Source organism: Notolepis coatsorum (genome assembly GCF_963971535.1).
Source record: "Notolepis coatsorum genome assembly, chromosome: 3".
Taxonomy (NCBI): Eukaryota; Metazoa; Chordata; class Actinopteri; order Aulopiformes; family Paralepididae; genus Notolepis; species Notolepis coatsorum.
The window spans coordinates 178,582,826-178,600,789 of record NC_140167.1 but is presented as its reverse complement, the minus strand read 5'-3'; the positions used below and the strand labels follow the sequence as shown (position 1 = coordinate 178,600,789).

Below are 17,964 nucleotides of genomic sequence, written 5' to 3'. Positions count from 1 at the left end.
CACAAGGGGGGAGGGAAGGCGTAAAACAGTTAACATATATTCTGTTAACACATATTTCCATTATGTTTCAATGGCAAATGTGGCCAAACATTATGTGTCGGGGTATCTGCAGGTTTCAACAAGTGTAAACATTTTTAATACCATTTAAAGCTAAATTGAATACCAATTTCACGACCATACCAGCAAAAAAAGCATCACCAGACGCACCACGCTCCCGGTAGCCCCACAAATAATTGAATACAAAAACATTTAATCTCCAAACAGCCTTCCCCAAAGAATTTTACCCATGACCTTTTTATTTAAGACCCAATAACTTTTAAGGCCTTAAATTCAGAATTATGAATTTTGAATACCCCGCAGATACCCCGTGTATGTAACTGGTGAAGGGACGCCCCGGGCCGGGGACCTACTTAGCGATGGTGAGGTAGGCGTCCGTCTGCTCCGACTGTCCGGCTCCACCGTCCTCCAGCGACTCCAGCAGAGGGAGGAGGCTGAAGCTGCTCTGGGGCGCCACCGTCGCCATCATCCTCGCTCACCTCCCCACCACCTGACGAGGGAGGAGAAGGAGGGAGTTAGGCTTGTGTATGTTTATGTACAAGCTGCTTTGTTAGCATTGGCGGCTAAAGCCGGGCAATATTTATAGTATATAGAGAGTCGTTTCCCCTCAGGTTCAGAATGTACTTGTGATGATGATGGGTGGTGTGCGGTTTGTGACGGCACCAGGGATGTCGATGGTACGATTATTGTTTGAGGAAATATCACGGTTTCAGTTCTCACGGTTATCGTATATATTTTTTTTTTTTAAGATTATAAGAAAGAACTGTATCTTCCTTTTGAATAATAGGCATTTTATAGTGTAACGTTTGGCTACTTCAAAAGTTCAAATCAGTGAATGTATGAGGAGTGATAAGATATAGTCTCTTCTAGCATTTCTTCTGGTCACATCTTCTGGTATTTCTTCTAGTCATATCTTCTGGTCATATCTTCTAGTCATATCTTCTGGTCATATCTTCGAGTCATATCTTCTGGTCTTTCTTCGAGTCATATCTTCTGGTCTTTCTTCGAGTCATATCTTCTGGTCTTTCTTCAAGTCATATCTTCTGGTCTTTCTTCCAGTCATATCTTCTGGTCTTTCTTCGAGTCATATCTTCTGGTATTTCTTTTGGTCATATCTTCTGGTCATATCTTCTGGTCTCCGATTTAACTAGCTTTTTTTGGCAGATATAAGGCCAGTTTGTTTCTTCTGCCATTTTGGTTTTGACAGAGCGTCTCCTCTGTAACCTAATCTGTAGCCATGTGTGGCTGTTGGGAGTGGCACCGGCTCACACGCAAACACGTTTTCACTGCATACAGAAACAGCATAACTCACAAGAGGAGGCGTCACAGGGCTGTCGAACGAAGGGCTGAACAGCTAGATATCATAGCTTCTAAAATATAAGGTCCACTGGTCTGTGTGCATTTTGACAATCGTCTTGGAAAAGAAAAATAATTTAGATTGGGCCATTTTTTAAAACACTTTGGCTGCCGGAAGACGTTTTTAGGCGTCCTTCCCCGCCATGCTCAAGTTGCCGAAGACGCCGTAACTCGTCTTTGATATCAATATTTCAAAAATCTGTGATCGAAATCATATTTTCTTTCCGGAGCCCTGAGATGTACTGGTGAGCTCCCATCAACTGCTTAACGGTTAGAGAGCGCCATCTGGTGGCCGATCGGCAGATCGGCCAAGAGGGAGGGGCTCGCCAAACAGGAAGTGCTCATCCTATGTGCTCCGGGCACTCGCGATCGGTAGCCGGACTCCATCTCAACACACTGGATGATCAATCGCTCGCCCTAACTCAATAAACAACGTTATTTGGACGTATATAGTATTATATAGGGATGCCCCGATCGATCGGCCACCGATCGTTATCGGCCGATAATCAGTATAAATATGCGATCGGGGAATTCCGATAATTAGTCATATTCGCCGATCGCGGAAACTGATCAAGTGGATATCTCACTCGCTTGTCTCAGATGCACAGGACCTGCAAACTGCTCCTCCTCCCTAGCCCCGCCCGTACCCGTGTAGAGTTTGTAAACACAGAGGAGGCGGACCTCCTCTGCTGAGTCTAGATAGTGCATTCGACCTGAGCTAACGTTAGCTACCTAGCTATCGTTACTGTTTAAACAAAATTACCCAGTCAACTATTCACTTTTAGTAGGCATTGTCTAACGGTATTTAGCCGGCTAGCTACTGATAGCTCCGGATATCAACAAATGCCCCAGAAGTCTAGTGGTCCATGTTGATATCTCCGTTAGCTTGCGTTAGTTCAAGTTTCAAGTTTCTTTAATAGTTGTCATACAGAAGTACAGAATACTTTTGTACAAAATGCTTCTTACTGTTGCGCTCCAGAGACTGTGCATGACAAGATAAGTATGAAATAAAAACATAGTAAAAATTAGAAGTAAAAAAAGAGGTCACAGTGTTCAGTTTTGACATATGTACAATGTTCGTAGACGTAGTTACCATACAATATACAATACTGTGCAGTGTACTAATATACAATACAATATAGTGCAAGGCATAAATGGACGAGGTGCAGTTTAGGTACAATTCACAGTAGGTGTACGAGTTGTAGTGCAAATCCTTTATCAATAAATATAAAGTGTAAGTGTGTTTGTGTGATCTAAAGTGTGGAGAGTGGGTGCTGCAGTGTGTTGTTTGTTTGAGTGAGTGTGTGCGTGTGGGTGTGTGTGCTGTGTGCATTTGATGGTTGTTGCATAGTGATTATTGTTCGTTTAGCGATTATTTTCGTTTAGCAGGCACTGCAGCACGACTCGAAAACGACCCGTTATAATAAATTAATTCATGTTTAACTTGTCCCCGTCTCCAGTGCTTTGACTAGCCCCACCCGTTCATTGTAAACAATGATGCATGTAATTGTATTAACGTTATTCTGTGTTATTCTAACGTTACACTACAAATAACGCTACTTGGTTAAAAGGAGCAACACTATTGAGAAATGTAGTTAAGCTATGTGGCGTTGCTACTGCCCCACGGAGCTCCCGTGCTGTGCTCTGTAGTAACGCCAGCGGCCAACCCACACGGAGAGAGACTGCAAGGGGCACTGGTTCCGCCTCATTAAAACAAACGCGCAAATAGCAATTAATCACGCCCGTCAAAATCATTGCATTCATTTTAATTATCGCGACAATTAATCGATTTATTGCTTATCGCGGCAGGCCTAGCGATGTGCAAGCCAGGGGCTTTTGAGCATGAAATAAAATGTCTAACCTTACGTCGTAGTCCGGTGCGCAATAGACTAACATACACCTCTGTAATTTAAATGTGTCCTTGCCTTAGACTCGAGAGTTGTACTAGGGTTGGATGCAGTTCCCCGTTGCTCAGTCTGTCTGTTTTCCATCTTCTGTGTTTAACGTTATCTGTTTGCGAGTGCTTCCTTGACTGATGGCCACGGGACTTTTATTCAACATTCTATATTTCCGCGGGTTGGCCAGTACTGCGGGAACTTTTATTAAACATTATATATGTCCGCGGGTTGGCCAGTACTGCGGGAACTTTTATTAAACATTATATATGTCCGCGGGTCTTGTGCAGTGCTCTCGTGGGCTGGCACTGTCAACTCGCCAGACTGGCGAGTGGTCTTCATGAATCACTCGCCAAACGTAAAAAATACTCGCATTTGGCGAGTAAAGTGGCCTAATTTCCTCCCCTGGAAATGTCCGATTGAACTAAATAGTTGTCTTAACGTCATCTAGCCGGCTAGCAGTAGCTACAGATAGCTCCTGATATCAATGTCCTATATCAATGTCTTATCAATGTCTTATAACATCTAGTCGGCCAGCTACCGATAGCTCCTGACATCAACAAACGCTCCACAAAGTCTAGTAGAGACGTGTATGCTACCTGTTAGCTCACGTTAGCGCAAGTTAGTTCCCCGTTCAAAACGAAATGTCCCATTGAACTAAATAATTCACTGAGGCGTTGTATTAACGTTATATATCCGGCTAGCAGTAGCTACAGATAGCTCCTGATATCAATGTCTTATAACACTGATTCGATGCGTATTCGAGCTGAGGGCTTGCTGAGCACAGTTAAGTAACGTTATGCCAATAGGGTCCAGGTGCAGCGCCGGAGAATCCTGGCCGTAGCTCTGCTCGAGGCTACTCGAGTATAGGTCCAGGTGCAGCTCCGGAGAATCCTGGCCGTAGCTGGAGGCTACTAGAGTACACACAGACAGTGGAGCTTGTTGCGTGGTGGCGATGTCTCGCAGATAATACAAGTACAAGTCTAATTATATAATATATATATTTTATTAAAAAAAAGAAAAAAAAATTATATAAAATAATTTTTCTTTTTAATCAAAAACGATCGGTATCGGATCGGTATCGGCCGATATGGCTCACGACGATCGGTGATCGGTATCGGTGGCAAAAAACGTGATCGGGGCATCCCTAGTATTATACAACCTGAAAATGGTTCATCTGGATAAACATCCCATAATCGAAAACGGTCTACACCACGCTGATCGTCCAACGGCGCGAGGAAGATACGGTAAGATTCAGCGTTATTTTTGAACGTGTTCGATATAAACTGCTCTGATGAACATATGACCCACACTAGATGAATGATATAACGCTGCCCACGGAATTATAAACGATCCCCCGCCCATCCGGTCAGCATCAGATGATACGTAGAAACTTCTAGAAGTACGTCCAATTGAAATTTTTTATATCGCGCCGATTGCCATCAAACTGTATTTAATCATCAATATAATGCATTTGGGGCTATAGATCACGTTCTGGAGAAAGCTGCAGAAAGAGATGAAAACATACTTATACATTAGACCATATTTTACTATGAATATGTGAATGAAAAAGTTTAACGTTGCTACACAATGAACAATACATATAGGACTTTGAATGGGCCATAATAATGGCAATTTAGCAATAGAATTTAAAAAGTTATAGCCCTGCAAAGAAGGGGTACTTATCCATAGACAAATAGAGCTGGCAACCTATGGTATATCATGAATTTAGCCTTAGGCAATCAAAGTGTTAAGGGGGGCTTTCACACTCAGCCTTTTGTATCGAATCACCGTCCCGGAGCATGGGGGGCAGTGTTTTCACTCACCACTTTTGGGGTGCGAGTCGGCGCTGAATCGTTTCACCCCCCGCTGAACGGGACCAGCTGGCAGAGGTGGTCTCGGGGTCGGTCCCGGGAGAACGGGGGGTGTGGCTTTGCGAGCTTGTACCTTTTCACGGGCGTGGCGCCTGGTGCTGACATAACGTCATAAATTTTGTTTGCCATTGCTATGTCTATACATTGTTCGAATGCATTTATTTCTATTAGACCAGTGGTGCCCAACAAGTCGGCCGTGGTCGACCAGTAGATCGCTCAAAACGCTCAAAAGCGGACTCTACAACACCATCCATTCGTGATAAAATATAACTTCATATTTATTGGCAATTTGTTCATTTTATATCAACATCCAGAGTCCGCAGTCGTGTTAAGACATTCCCGTTTACATTTTCGGTCGACCAGTAGATCAATGACATTCAATATAATCGATGCGAGCAATGTTACTAGTATGTTGCATGTGTAGTAACGTTAGCGTTAGCCGTTAGCTTAGCGTTATTGTTAACCCTGCAAAACGATCAAAAGCGGACTCTACAACAGAGTTCCATTCGTGAGAAAAGGGGGGTGGGTTATATTGACAAGGCTTGACAACAGAGGTTCAAATATAACTTCATATTTATTAGTTATTTGTTTCTTTATATCAACAACCATTCTCCAGTCTCCGTGTTCTGTGTTTACATTTCGAGCGTGACATCATCGACTACGGCAAGCTTACAAGCTCAAAACGGGGGGGGGGGGGGGGGGAGTTCGGGGGAGTTCGGCACGGAGCTGATTTCGACCCCGATGTTGAGTGAGAAAGCCCCAGATACCTTTGGGGGGCGGCCCGCATAGAGCCTCTGTATGGGAAACACTGGCCACTTGTGTTATTGTTTTGTGTGTTGTTTTTAGATACTGTGCATTGTTTGATACACAATTATGTTGAATGGTAAAAAGTTAATGTTAAAGGGGCACTTCACCGAAAAACAATGATTTGTTTTGTACATAATCTCACATATCTCAAGGCTCTAAACAGTTTCGCACAAATTCATTTAGTTTGACAGTTATTGAGAGTTAATGAGTTTGAAATAACTCCTCCCGTGATGTCACCAGGACACTAAATCCTTATTTAATTACAACTCAATGAGTTAGAGCTCAATGAAATGTATATGAAAAAATAGCAATCACTATTGCAATCCTTATCTCCATTCTATTCTATTTTTCTACACACGGCTTGAGTGTCCTCTGATGACATCACAGGAGGAGTTATTCAAACTCATCAACTCTCATATGGAGACTCAACTGGTCCAGAACGCAGATCCACCTCAAGCCTGCCTCCTCTCCCCCCACCAACCCTCTCTCTGTCCTTCAGGGACACAGAGCCTTAGACCTTGGAACTATTGAGTCATAGAAAAGTTATATAAATCCAATTCATTATTAGCATAATCATAAAACACAGTATAGGGCTAGGCCTAATGGTAAAAGTCAGACCATCGGTCTCAGAAATAACCTACATCAACATACTGAATACTACAACTAGCAGGGTGAACCCAACAAAATAAGTGACTGCTATCCAAGGTTCTCAATCCTCATCGCTAACGTTAACTCGGGCACCCCAAAGGAGGACCAGCAATACACAACAAGTCTAGTCTGGCGATTATTAATAGTACTGACCAACTACCTAGCCGCAGCTAACACAGGCTAACTAACTATCTGGCAGGCAGGCATACACTGACCCAGCACAGACCAAATATCATGTCAAGTGTCGATTCTGATCCGTGCATTGATGCGATGTGCACCAAGTTTAAACTTTATGCACCTGGCTGGAGCCAACGTTAACAAACTAGGCTAACGTTACGATGTTAGCACTCTGGCCACAGCAGGTGCTTGGTGCTGATCAACACAGATCGATGACAGAACACGTTTGCAAAAACTGTTGCGACAGTGATACGTTTGCCAGCTAATTTGCTTGTTTCTCGCTAAGAAGCAAGCATTAGCAGCACAAGCATGTCTGTGTGGCTTGGGCCATTTCAACGTGACACAACCGCGACTTGCACAAAAAGCGTCAACATTGTTCACTTCCTCACCTCGTTATGTGTGCAGAAAGACGGATGACTGATACTGGGCAACAACACCATGGACTCCGACGATATATATTCAGGGTCTCTTAATTTCGCAAGCTTTCTGATCTCTTCTTCCAGTAAGTGTATAGTCTTAAAAGTTCGCTTTCTTCTGGCTGTAGCTCTACTGCTGAGTCCCCGCGAAAATGGATGGTGGCGCCAAACTACCACGCCGACGTATAAAACAACCTATGACCCTACATACGTAGAAACTCAGGACCGCCTACCTACGTACTGACGCGGGGGAAAACCACTGCACTTCCGCGTTACATGGAGCTCGTGAGGGTGGGAGATGGGGGGGGGGGGAGACCATAGAGAGACTTCCGTCTTGTTTACATCAGGGTCCCCCATTTTCAATTCATCATAACATAATGATATGACATACATGACATACATTGATTGATTGATTGATTGATTGATTGATTGATTGATTGATTGATTGATTGATTGATTGATTGATTGATTGATTGATTGATTGATTGATTGATTGAAAATGTTATTAACAGATTGCAGAATGGGTACACAGCTCAATACACACAATTGTTAAGGGGATGCAGACCAGAGAAATACTTTTGTCTTGTTTACATCAGGGTCCCCCATTTTCAATTCATCATAACATAATATGATATGACATACATGACATACATTGATTGATTGATTGATTGATTGATTGATTGATTGATTGATTGATTGATTGATTGATTGATTGAACATTTTATTAACAGATTGCAGAATGGGTACTGTAACTGAGGGGTACAATTCCCTGACTGTATTACTAGATATGATACTTACTACCACTACCTTTGTACTTAATATTCGGCCACCCAGTACACGGCATAAATATATTATGATGAACACTGTCACGTAGATGAAACGGATCCAACACAAATGTACGAATTAGAAATAGGTCTTTATTTCTACACAGCGATGGTGTGTAGAGCAAGCACTTAATCAAATCAATCACATTTATGAATGGAAATTAGTATGCACTTTTATGGCAAGAGTATTCGTCGGTATATCAATAGAGAATGTCCAATCTCTGAAGGCGCAGGTGGTACATATACGACCTGGAATAGTTTAAGGGATAACAGCAATGATACTTTAATGATTATATACTGGATACGCTAGGGGGGGTTAATCCGGTCGCTTGTAAGCCGACAGGAGTAGGAGGGGGGGGGGGGTAGAATCCGGCTGCCTCATCCGGCCAAGGGTATCCCAGGTGAACCCACTGTAGTGCCGTTCAATGCGCCGGCGATCCTTGGACCACAGATGAAAGCAGGTGGACTCTTTGTGGGCCGGCGTCATCCGGTCCACGGAGGAGAGACGTGAAGCGACCTCGTCTTGCAGAGCGTCTCCTCACCTTGCGTCCTCTCCAGGGGGGGGGGTTCCAACACACGGCAGTGTCGGGGGTCTTTATCCATGGAATAATCAAAGTATACAAAGCATAATCCGTGCCTGGGAAGGCGGGCTGTCGTCGGTAGAATAATCCGGTATACAGGTCCACTCGCTCGTCGGCTCTGGGGCTCCTCGGGTGCAGCTTCACGTGGGGTCAACCACCCTGGATAAGCAGCCAGTTCTCTGCCCGAAACGATGGGGTACTGACCACGGTAGTATTCTCACCGCACGAAGCACTATATATTAACAGACTATTATTAGCTTAATAGACTACGTCCAACTCGACGATATAGTGCCAAATATGACTATTCAAATATTAATATACACGATGTCTCAATACCGATGGTAGGCGAACTTGGCCTTACTCCCACACGTGGCGTCGCGGGGAGGCTTTACGTCTGTGACTCTATTGGAGGGTAAGAAACTGGACTGAAAAGAAAGTCCTACTTTAGTAGCGCAGTATATATACGCACTATGAACAAATAGTCCCATTAGTGGTGCGGTAGTCAGATTCCTACGCGGAACTAGGACTTGTTCGTACATGTGGAGCGGTACGTTTGAACTGGGTCTGAGGGGTATGGCAGCCTGGCACCAAGGTCTCGACCAATAGTAGAATGGAGACTATTATGGGATGTTCAGTAGGCTAGAATGGATATTCAATGCATATTGTACAAGGAATATACAAGGGATATCAGGGAATATTAGAGAATATACAAATACAATTAAATATATATATATAAATAAATATATATATTCGGTTTAATCTGGCCCTTCACAACAGGTACAATACAGTACAGCTCAATACACACAATTGTTAAGGGGATGCAGACCAGAGAAAGACTTTTGTCTTGTTTACATCAGGGTCCCCCATTTTCAATTCATCATAACATATACATGACATACATCTAGACATTTATGATAATTGTGTGTATTGAGATGTACTGTACTGTACCCATTCTGCAATCTGTTAATTAAAGTTAATTAAACTATCTTCCATTAGTTGGATGTATGGCCTCTGCAAGGTTGTGTGCAGCCATTTGTTTTTGTAACATCTGCTACATCTGTCCCACGTGTTCTTTGCAGCTCAGTTGTTAGTTCTGCCCCTCTTGACTGTGACAAAAAGGTTTTGAACAAACTTAATGTCATAGCTTGTATTTGATGATCTTCTTCTTTGTTATTTACTTGAATGGTTTGATCATTGATTAATGGAGTAATATGGGGTTCTGATAAACACAAATTATTTGTTAAAATAACATAAGCTAACATATATTTTTACATCTATGCAAATGCATATGCAATATGTATAACTTTAATAAGTAATAAATACAGAAACAACATGTTTAACAATATGTAAATGAGTAGCTACATTTATTTTACATTACATTAACATTTATACGGTCTTTGGCCCTTTGAGGGCAACCATAATGCTGATGTGGCCCTCTGTGAAAATGAGTTTGACACCCCTGCTCTAAACACTGTGATAGACCCTACAAACACTGTGATAGACCCTACAAACACTGTGATAGACCCTCTAAACACTGATAGACCCTCTAAACACTGTGATAGACCCGACAAACACTGTGATAGACCCTCTAAACACTGTGATAGATCTATCACAGTACAGTGTTTAGAGGGTCTATCACAGTGTTTGTCGGGTCTATCACAGTGTTTAGAGGGTCTATCAGTGTTTAGAGGGTCTATCACAGTGTTTGTAGGGTCTATCACAGTGTTTGTAGGGTCTATCACAGTGTTTAGAGGGTCTATTACAGTGTTTAGAGGGTCTATCACACCCTCTAAACACTGTGACAGACCCTCTAAACACTGTGACAGACCCTCTAAACACTGTGACAGACCCTCTACACACTGTGACAGACCCTCTAAACACTGATAGACCCTCTAAACACTGTGATAGACCCTCTAAACACTGATAGACCCTCTAAACACTGTGACAGACCCTCTAAACACTGTGACAGACCCTCTAAACACTGTGATAGACCCGACAAACACTGTGATAGACCCTCTAAACACTTTGATAGACCCTCTAAACACTGTTCATAAAATAAATGTTATGCTGTTTCTAACGCAGGGCCTTCATTTTCTTCTCTCTGATTTAGATTTCTCGCCTGGCTTTGGTAGGAGGCTCCAATTCAGAGAACCTGATCAGACTGATGTTGAAAACTGCTATGACCAACGCCCTGGCCAGTGGGTTCAACTGGGCTGGAAAGAAAGACAAGCGTTGTTCAGAAAGCAAGAAGCCATTCAAGCACACAACACTACAAGCCTGCATGTTTGGTGAGCTTCCTCCCCTGCAAACTACTTCATAGGTTAAGTTTAGGTAGTGAGGCATGACTGTCTGCTGGTGATTCAGAATATAATTATGCTGTTGCAAAAACTTTAAAAAGGTGTTATGTTGGAATAAAGTGATGAAAGTGCAACCTATAAGAAATGGACAACGTAATTGGTGAGCTTTAGAGGTGCATGGATACACATTGTATTGCCTAGATGGTGTCAGGCTAGGCGATTGCTTCTCTTTCCTGTCCAGTCTAACTGGATGCTGACTGTAGCTTGTTACTGTAGACCTACAGAGTGAGTGATTGAGTGATTAAAAAAAATCACACTTGTGTGAAGTGAGGGGTGCTCTTATCATCGTACATCATCTCACCTCTCTTCCTCACTTTTTTATTTTTGTGTCTATCAGCTGCTGCTCGACAGTTTGACCCCAAGCTGACCGACCAGGACTACAGCGAAACTGTCAAGAAGTGGCTTCGTTATGCGCCAGACCGGGAGGGAGGCATCTCAAGGAACCGAAGTGACCCAAACTTAAGTCAAGCGAACCAGAGTCAAACTTAGGGTACCCCAGCACACACTGTTTCCCTGGTTCATACAGTACAAGGCTTACCCTCATGGACACTGTTCTTCCATGGACAGCATCTACTTGAATGACTTGCTGCTTCAGCCTTTTCTTGCAGTGTTTTTATTTTTTTATTTTTAATTTTAACCTTTATTTACCCAGGGTAGGTTCGCTGAGCACGGATGCTCTTTTTCAGCTACGCCCTGCTTCACATTCACACAGTTCCATTCACACCTGGGAGCTGCCCAGTACAACCACAGTCTGAGGCTGAGGTTACACCTTTCGTATCATCTTCGTATTGTTTTCTTATACGTATCGCCGCGTATCGCCGCGACGTCATGCGCCTCGAGTCACACTTTCGTTTTTTTTTCGTTTTTGTCAGCCAAGCACACTGATGTAGTACACTGCCAAAGCAGTAGGTGGCAGTAGGTGGCAAACATGAAGGCAATTTCAACCAATCAGAACGAATGTGCCAATACACTTCCTGGTGGAAGCTCCAGCAAAAGAAAATGTCAATAAGGCAGGCGCCTATGCCGCGCCACCATCTTGCTTTACTCAATGCAGCAATAATTTTTCAGCAAAGCCTAATAAAAGTGCAATAAACAAAACGGATACATTCATTGTGTGTTCTGCCTGTCATTTGTTGATGAAACAAAACTAACATCAACACAAGTGACCACCAAGAGCGGATAGTTTAGGCTAAAAAACGATCGGTAGCATTGTAGCATTGTTAGCTGCATGCTAACGTCAATAGAGTATGCCATTATAACAATATAGCATTGTGGCTAGAAGCTAACGTTAGCTCACGCTACTTAGCCAGCATCAAAACTGATGATATCGCGAGCTATCAGTAGTTAGATAACATTAGAGACAACGCTGTGTGTATTAAACAAAGGTGAATAGATGACTGGGCCATTTTGTTTAATGCTTCTTAAGTTGAAAGAGGAACTCTGAGCTAACAGGGTCTGAATCCTGATAGCTCACGTTAGCCAGCTGCTCATGCAATCGGTAATGCTAGCAGAATGAATGGATGTAAACTTTATTTAACATATTGCATATGGGTACAATACAATACGGCTCAATACAAACAATTGTTAAGGGAATGCAGACTGTTGTAGCTTGGACTGGGGTCCTTATAACAATAACTTGACAACACATGGTAGCTGAAGCTATTTGGGACACGGAGCTCTGTCCCAAACACACACACTGTACACAGGAAGGGCACGCAGATGGTATCTACTGCGCATGGGCGTTTTCGCAACAACGGCTAGCGTGCTGACTACACGCTGTTGTCGACTCGTTTTTTTTGCGTATCTCCAAACGCAAACACAATTTTGCGTTTCAGCCGTATCCACAAAAAAACGCCAAAAAACGCGTTTCTGTGTAGATAGGACATGAAACGTCGTCAAAAACGTATAAAAAAACGCCAGGAATACACTAGTCTAACCATAGCCTGACACTGTTGGCCACTGAGCAACTCCACTGGAGCAGTTGGGGGTTTAGTGCCTTGCTCAAGGGCACTTCAGCGGTTGGTGTTAAGGGTATGGGAGAGAGTTATATGGGAGAGAGTTATAGAAACATACTTTTCCGGACAGATCATCTGAGCTCCACTGTGTTTAAATCCAAATCCTCTGCCATTGTTATTTAACCCTTGTGTCTGAAAACTAAAGTATTATACTCTTATTAGGGGACTAAATTGAAAAACTCCATAAAAAGATTATATGTTGAAATAATTTCCCACTTTCTTTTCTATAAATATTTTATTCAACTTCAGCCCTGATCATAACAATTTTTTTTAAATTTTTTTGTAATGAAATACTCCCACTTTTCTGAAAAGAGTTGTTAAATATGACAAAAAAAACAATATGTGGTCGTTATGATCGGGCTGAAGTTGAATAAACAATTTATGAAAGAGAGTAAAAAAAATCCAAGATAATTAAAAGATTATGCCACATATATTGGCTACAAACATAATCACTGCAAAGTTAACAAACAAATAAGAATCTGATCAGACACAAGGGTTAAGTTGTTGTTCCCTTTCTAATTTCCTCAAAACATCTAGTCTAGTTAATGTGATCAATATTATTTGACAATTGATGCTTTTTGTTGGAAATTTCAGTCAGTGAGCTCATACTTTGAGCTCATAAATTTATAGTTAAAATTATTGAGACAACGCAATCTTCTGTCTTCGTTGTGCATGCATGCGTGTGCTCACCACACGCGATGCATGTGTCACTATTCTGGCAGTGGATAGTATTGTTAATGAAAGGTCTGTTATAAGGTATGTTATTTAATGTTTGTGTAAAAGGTTAACTGGTCATTGATAACTGTGGAAGTATGATATGAGACCCTCTTGAAAGAAAAAAAATAAATGTTATATTAAATCCATGTTGTCATTTTTGTTCACACATTTTTGGAAATATGGTAATGTAAGAATTTTGAACAACCGCTAATACACCGTCTGCCAACAATAGTGTGTGTTTAACAGCAGGGGAAAAAACTTGTAATGTTATGATGTATACATATCAGCAGCAATATTTTAATGTAAAATGTACATTAATCAGTATTGATTCCTTAACTTTACAAGTTACAAGTAGATGTACAAGTTACAAATGTACAAGTAGATTACCATTTAGATTATGGTTGAATAAACGTTGATGCCTAACATTGATTCAATATAAAATCAACTAAAATGTGCATGTAGATTACCATTTAGATGATGGTTGAATCAACATTGATATAGTATCAGTTATGGTTGAAACCTAACGTTGATTCAACATGTAAGTCATAGACAACGATTTGTATAATTTCTATGTCAGGCTTCACCATAGATTCAATATTTCTGCCTAACCCTATTTCAACGTTGATTCACAAATTTTTTGCTATCTGGGATACCAGATCTACAAATATACAGTACTGTTTATGAGTACAAAAAGAGTCTAAAAAGAGAGTATATACATTTGAGGGGGAAGAAACTGTACATTGGAGGAAGTGGGGTGGGGGGGGGGGACTGTACATTGGAGGTGGTTGGGTGGGGGGGGGGGGGGGGGGGGGGGCTGTACATTGGAGGGGGTTGGGTTTGGACATTTACAGGGGCCAGTTTCGAATTGCAGTCTCCCGTAGGTGTTTTGAAGGTGGGTGGTGATTCACATTCCTTTACAGCTGTGGGTAGGGCGTTCCACATTGATGTGGCATAATTACGAAACGTGTTTAGTCCCTTGTTTGAGCCGAATCTGGGTTTAACATGATTTGTGGGGCTCCCTCTGGTGTTGTGGTCGTGGTATTCACTGACCATTGGGAAGTATTTTGACATGTACATGGGTACCTTAGTGGTGTAGTGTATCTTGTAGACCAGGCCCATTGCAAGTTTCTGTACTCTGTCGTCTACTCTATGCCATCCTAGGTTGTCAAAATGGGCAGGGGTAAGGTGGGTTCTAGGAGTAAGGTCAAGCAGTAGTCTGACCAGTTTGTTTTGTGATGTTTGTAATCTTGTTTTTAGTGCCTTTGAGGTGCTTTGGTACCATGAGGTGCAAGCATAGTCGTAGTACCCTTGAATGAGTGCTCCTGCCAGAGTCTTCAGGGTATTCTTGTTTACCAGAGAGGAAATTCGTTTTTTTTTTTTTTTTTTTTTTTTTTTATTATCTTTTCCCCCCTCCTCTTTTTCCGATTTTTCTCCCATCCCACTGTTAGTCGTTATGTCAATTCCCAACTCCCTTCCTGGTTGTTGCGCACCCCCCCCTACTGTTGGTCCGAGAGGCCGGAGACTATCACATATGCTATCCTCCGACACATGCGCAGCCAGCCTGGCAGCTCAGATTCTCACTGGGAGAGTGTAACGTGTGGAAGGTCACACTACCTCCCTCCAGATCCTTCCTTCGCTGAGCAGGTGCCCCGACCGAACTGTAGGAGTATTTTTCTGTTTACAACGCCCAGGACCCACCCATCAGCTTTCCCACCCTCTAATACTACCAATTGTATTAGTACGGACGACCAGCCAAACTGAAAACAATGTGGAGAGCTGGATTCGAACACGCAAACCCAGCGTCTCTAGCATTGGTGGTGAGTGCCTTGCCCACCACCTAGCCGCCAGAAAAATCTTGTTTGTTGGTTGACTTTTTTTATTACATTGGATGCCATTTTGTCACAAGAAATATTTGCCTCTAGGATGGAACCCAGGTAGGTAATTTCATCTTTCCTTGTGACAATATTGTCACCCACTGTAACAGAGAAGCCGTTGGCCTTGCTGAGTTAATTTGATCCAAAGAGAATGGACTTTTACCCAGGTGTAATGATAGGTGCAGATTTTGCTGAGTTCGGAGCTGAGGGCTTTTTCAACCTGCAACTTGTCCCAAGCCATTTGATGTGCAACAGAGTTTAAAACTGAGCCCTTTGATGTACAACAGAGGCTAGACCTGGAACAGCTGAATTGGTCCACAAATTTTGGGAAGTTATCATCAATTATGATAACTTTTTTTTCTCTTATTTACTTATTTATGTACTTAATTTGGTCAAACCTTCCTATTTTCTGCTCCCAGCAGTTGGAACGAGATTCAAAATACTTTTAAAATGGACAAATGGATCCCCCTCACTACTTTTAAGGACTCTATCGCATAGTTGTTTACACACACCTGCAACTGTCATCCAGTCTTTTAACTGTAATTTTTCTGCTTCATGTATTACACACCTTGTAATTTTATTTAGTTTGTTTGATATAAGAATCTGAGATCTGAGACGTGTGTTTTAATTATTTCCCTTACCCCTGTGATGTATGCATATCTCTTTTCTATTTTATTTTATTGTTCCTGTTACCTCTGTTACCCTCTGAGGGGCCCTTTTGTCCTCTTGCCAGGCCATCATTGTAAGTAAGAATTTGTTCTTAATTGACCTGTCTGGTTAAATAAATGTTAAATAAAAACTTTGTACGTTATATTCCAAACACCGCTGTGTAGCACTGCTCACAATGCAATGTCTTTCTGATCTTTTCAGCAGGGAACCTCCCCACCCATCATTCTTGCATCCTTTCTCTACAATGTTAAAGCTGCTGTACGTGGTATTTCTTTGTTAAAATAAGTGTTAAATAGCTCTACATTCCGACAGCAGCCATCACTGATAGCTATAGTGTTTGGTGAGTAACATGTGTCTTCCAGTCCCTCCGCTCTGCAGTAAAGAGAAAATACATTTTATGGTATCCCTTCCCACTTTACCCTAGATATTTGTACTTATTTCAAGAAATCTTACCAAAGCAGAATAAAGCCGAAGGCCGGACCAGCACTCTCAGATTTTAAAAAATTGTTTTTAATGGCAGCCTATAGTACAGACATGTTTCGGAACAGGTGTTCCATCTTCAGTGTAATAGGCTAGCAGTGATAGCTTGTAAAAATGGGAGCTATATACCATGTGGGCAGGAAGTGACATCATAGAGGTGAGCTTGGGAATGCTAGTGAACTTTGACCTCCAGAGTAAGGACTCGTTAATGTAGCATGTTGCAAACAAATTTTTACCAGAAACTTAAATAAGCCAAAAGCAAACACAAAATTCTATAAGCAAAGAACCACTACAACAGAAGGAAAACTTTTCTCAATTCATAAAATAATAATAATATACTCATGAAAATAAAAGTAATAAAAAGTCACTTGTAGGAAGCAGGATAACAACATTTTTTCATTCATTCCCTTTGGTACAGAGCCATTAATCAAATGAATATAGTAACCCGTCTCCCCTCTGAGGGCATTGTAGACTAACAAGTCCTTTAAACAATAAGATTGCATTAGGAGAAAATAGAGAGATACGGTACACTCTTAAGCAAGGACATAGTGGTGCTAATCACTCAAATAAACACTTGAAATGTCAGTAGATGTGTATATCTCCGGGACCGATGATCCTGTCTTGCTTACTCCTCCATGGTGGCCGTCCGGAAACATCATCTACGGAGGGAGCACAGCGGATACATCTCCTTCTTAGGTCGGTCTCTGGGCTGCCTGGTAGGCCTGCAGAAGTGCAGGAGGCACCAAGTGTGTAGATAGTCCCGTTCGTCTCCTCGTCTCCCGCATCTCTTATGCCGCTCGATGTCATGCCTTGGCAAAAAGCAGGCCCCTCAGGATGATGGCATCCTGCCAATCGTTAAGGGTCACGCCATGGAGTAGGATGTCTCTTGACTCCATCGTTGTAGCTACGAAAGCTGATGTAAATCCACTAGGGACAGGGTGGACTGTAAACTCTGGAGCTGCAGGTCTCTAAACTACCAAAGTAGCTATGTATCAAAAGTCAAGTTAGACCGCGCTCTCAGTATATGACACTGGGTGCTGAAATCCCAAACATTTAAGCGGAATAAAGCCGAAGGCCGGACCAGCACTCTCAGATTTTAAAAAATTGTTTTTAATGGCAGCCTATAGTACAGACATGTTTCGGAACAGGTGTTCCATCTTCAGTGTAATAGGCTAGCAGTGATAGCTTGTAAAAATGGGAGCTATATACCATGTGGG

General features: G+C 42.1%; 1 protein-coding gene across 2 annotated transcripts in view; it reads right to left on the bottom strand.

Annotated features, from left to right (window-relative positions):
* rif1 (replication timing regulatory factor 1) overlaps positions 1 to 7,371 on the bottom strand; it is an 89,428-nt gene extending 82,057 nt beyond the window's left edge. For both annotated transcript variants that reach the window (XM_084310221.1, XM_084310222.1), the window contains exons 1-2: positions 7,204 to 7,371; positions 411 to 547 (exon numbers count right to left, since the gene is read on the bottom strand). In XM_084310221.1, coding sequence (XP_084166347.1) covers positions 411 to 526 — 116 coding nt within the window. In that variant the 5' untranslated portion in view covers positions 527 to 547; positions 7,204 to 7,371. The remainder of the gene's footprint in view (positions 1 to 410; positions 548 to 7,203) is intronic.
* Positions 7,372 to 17,964: the final 10,593 nt, after the last annotated feature.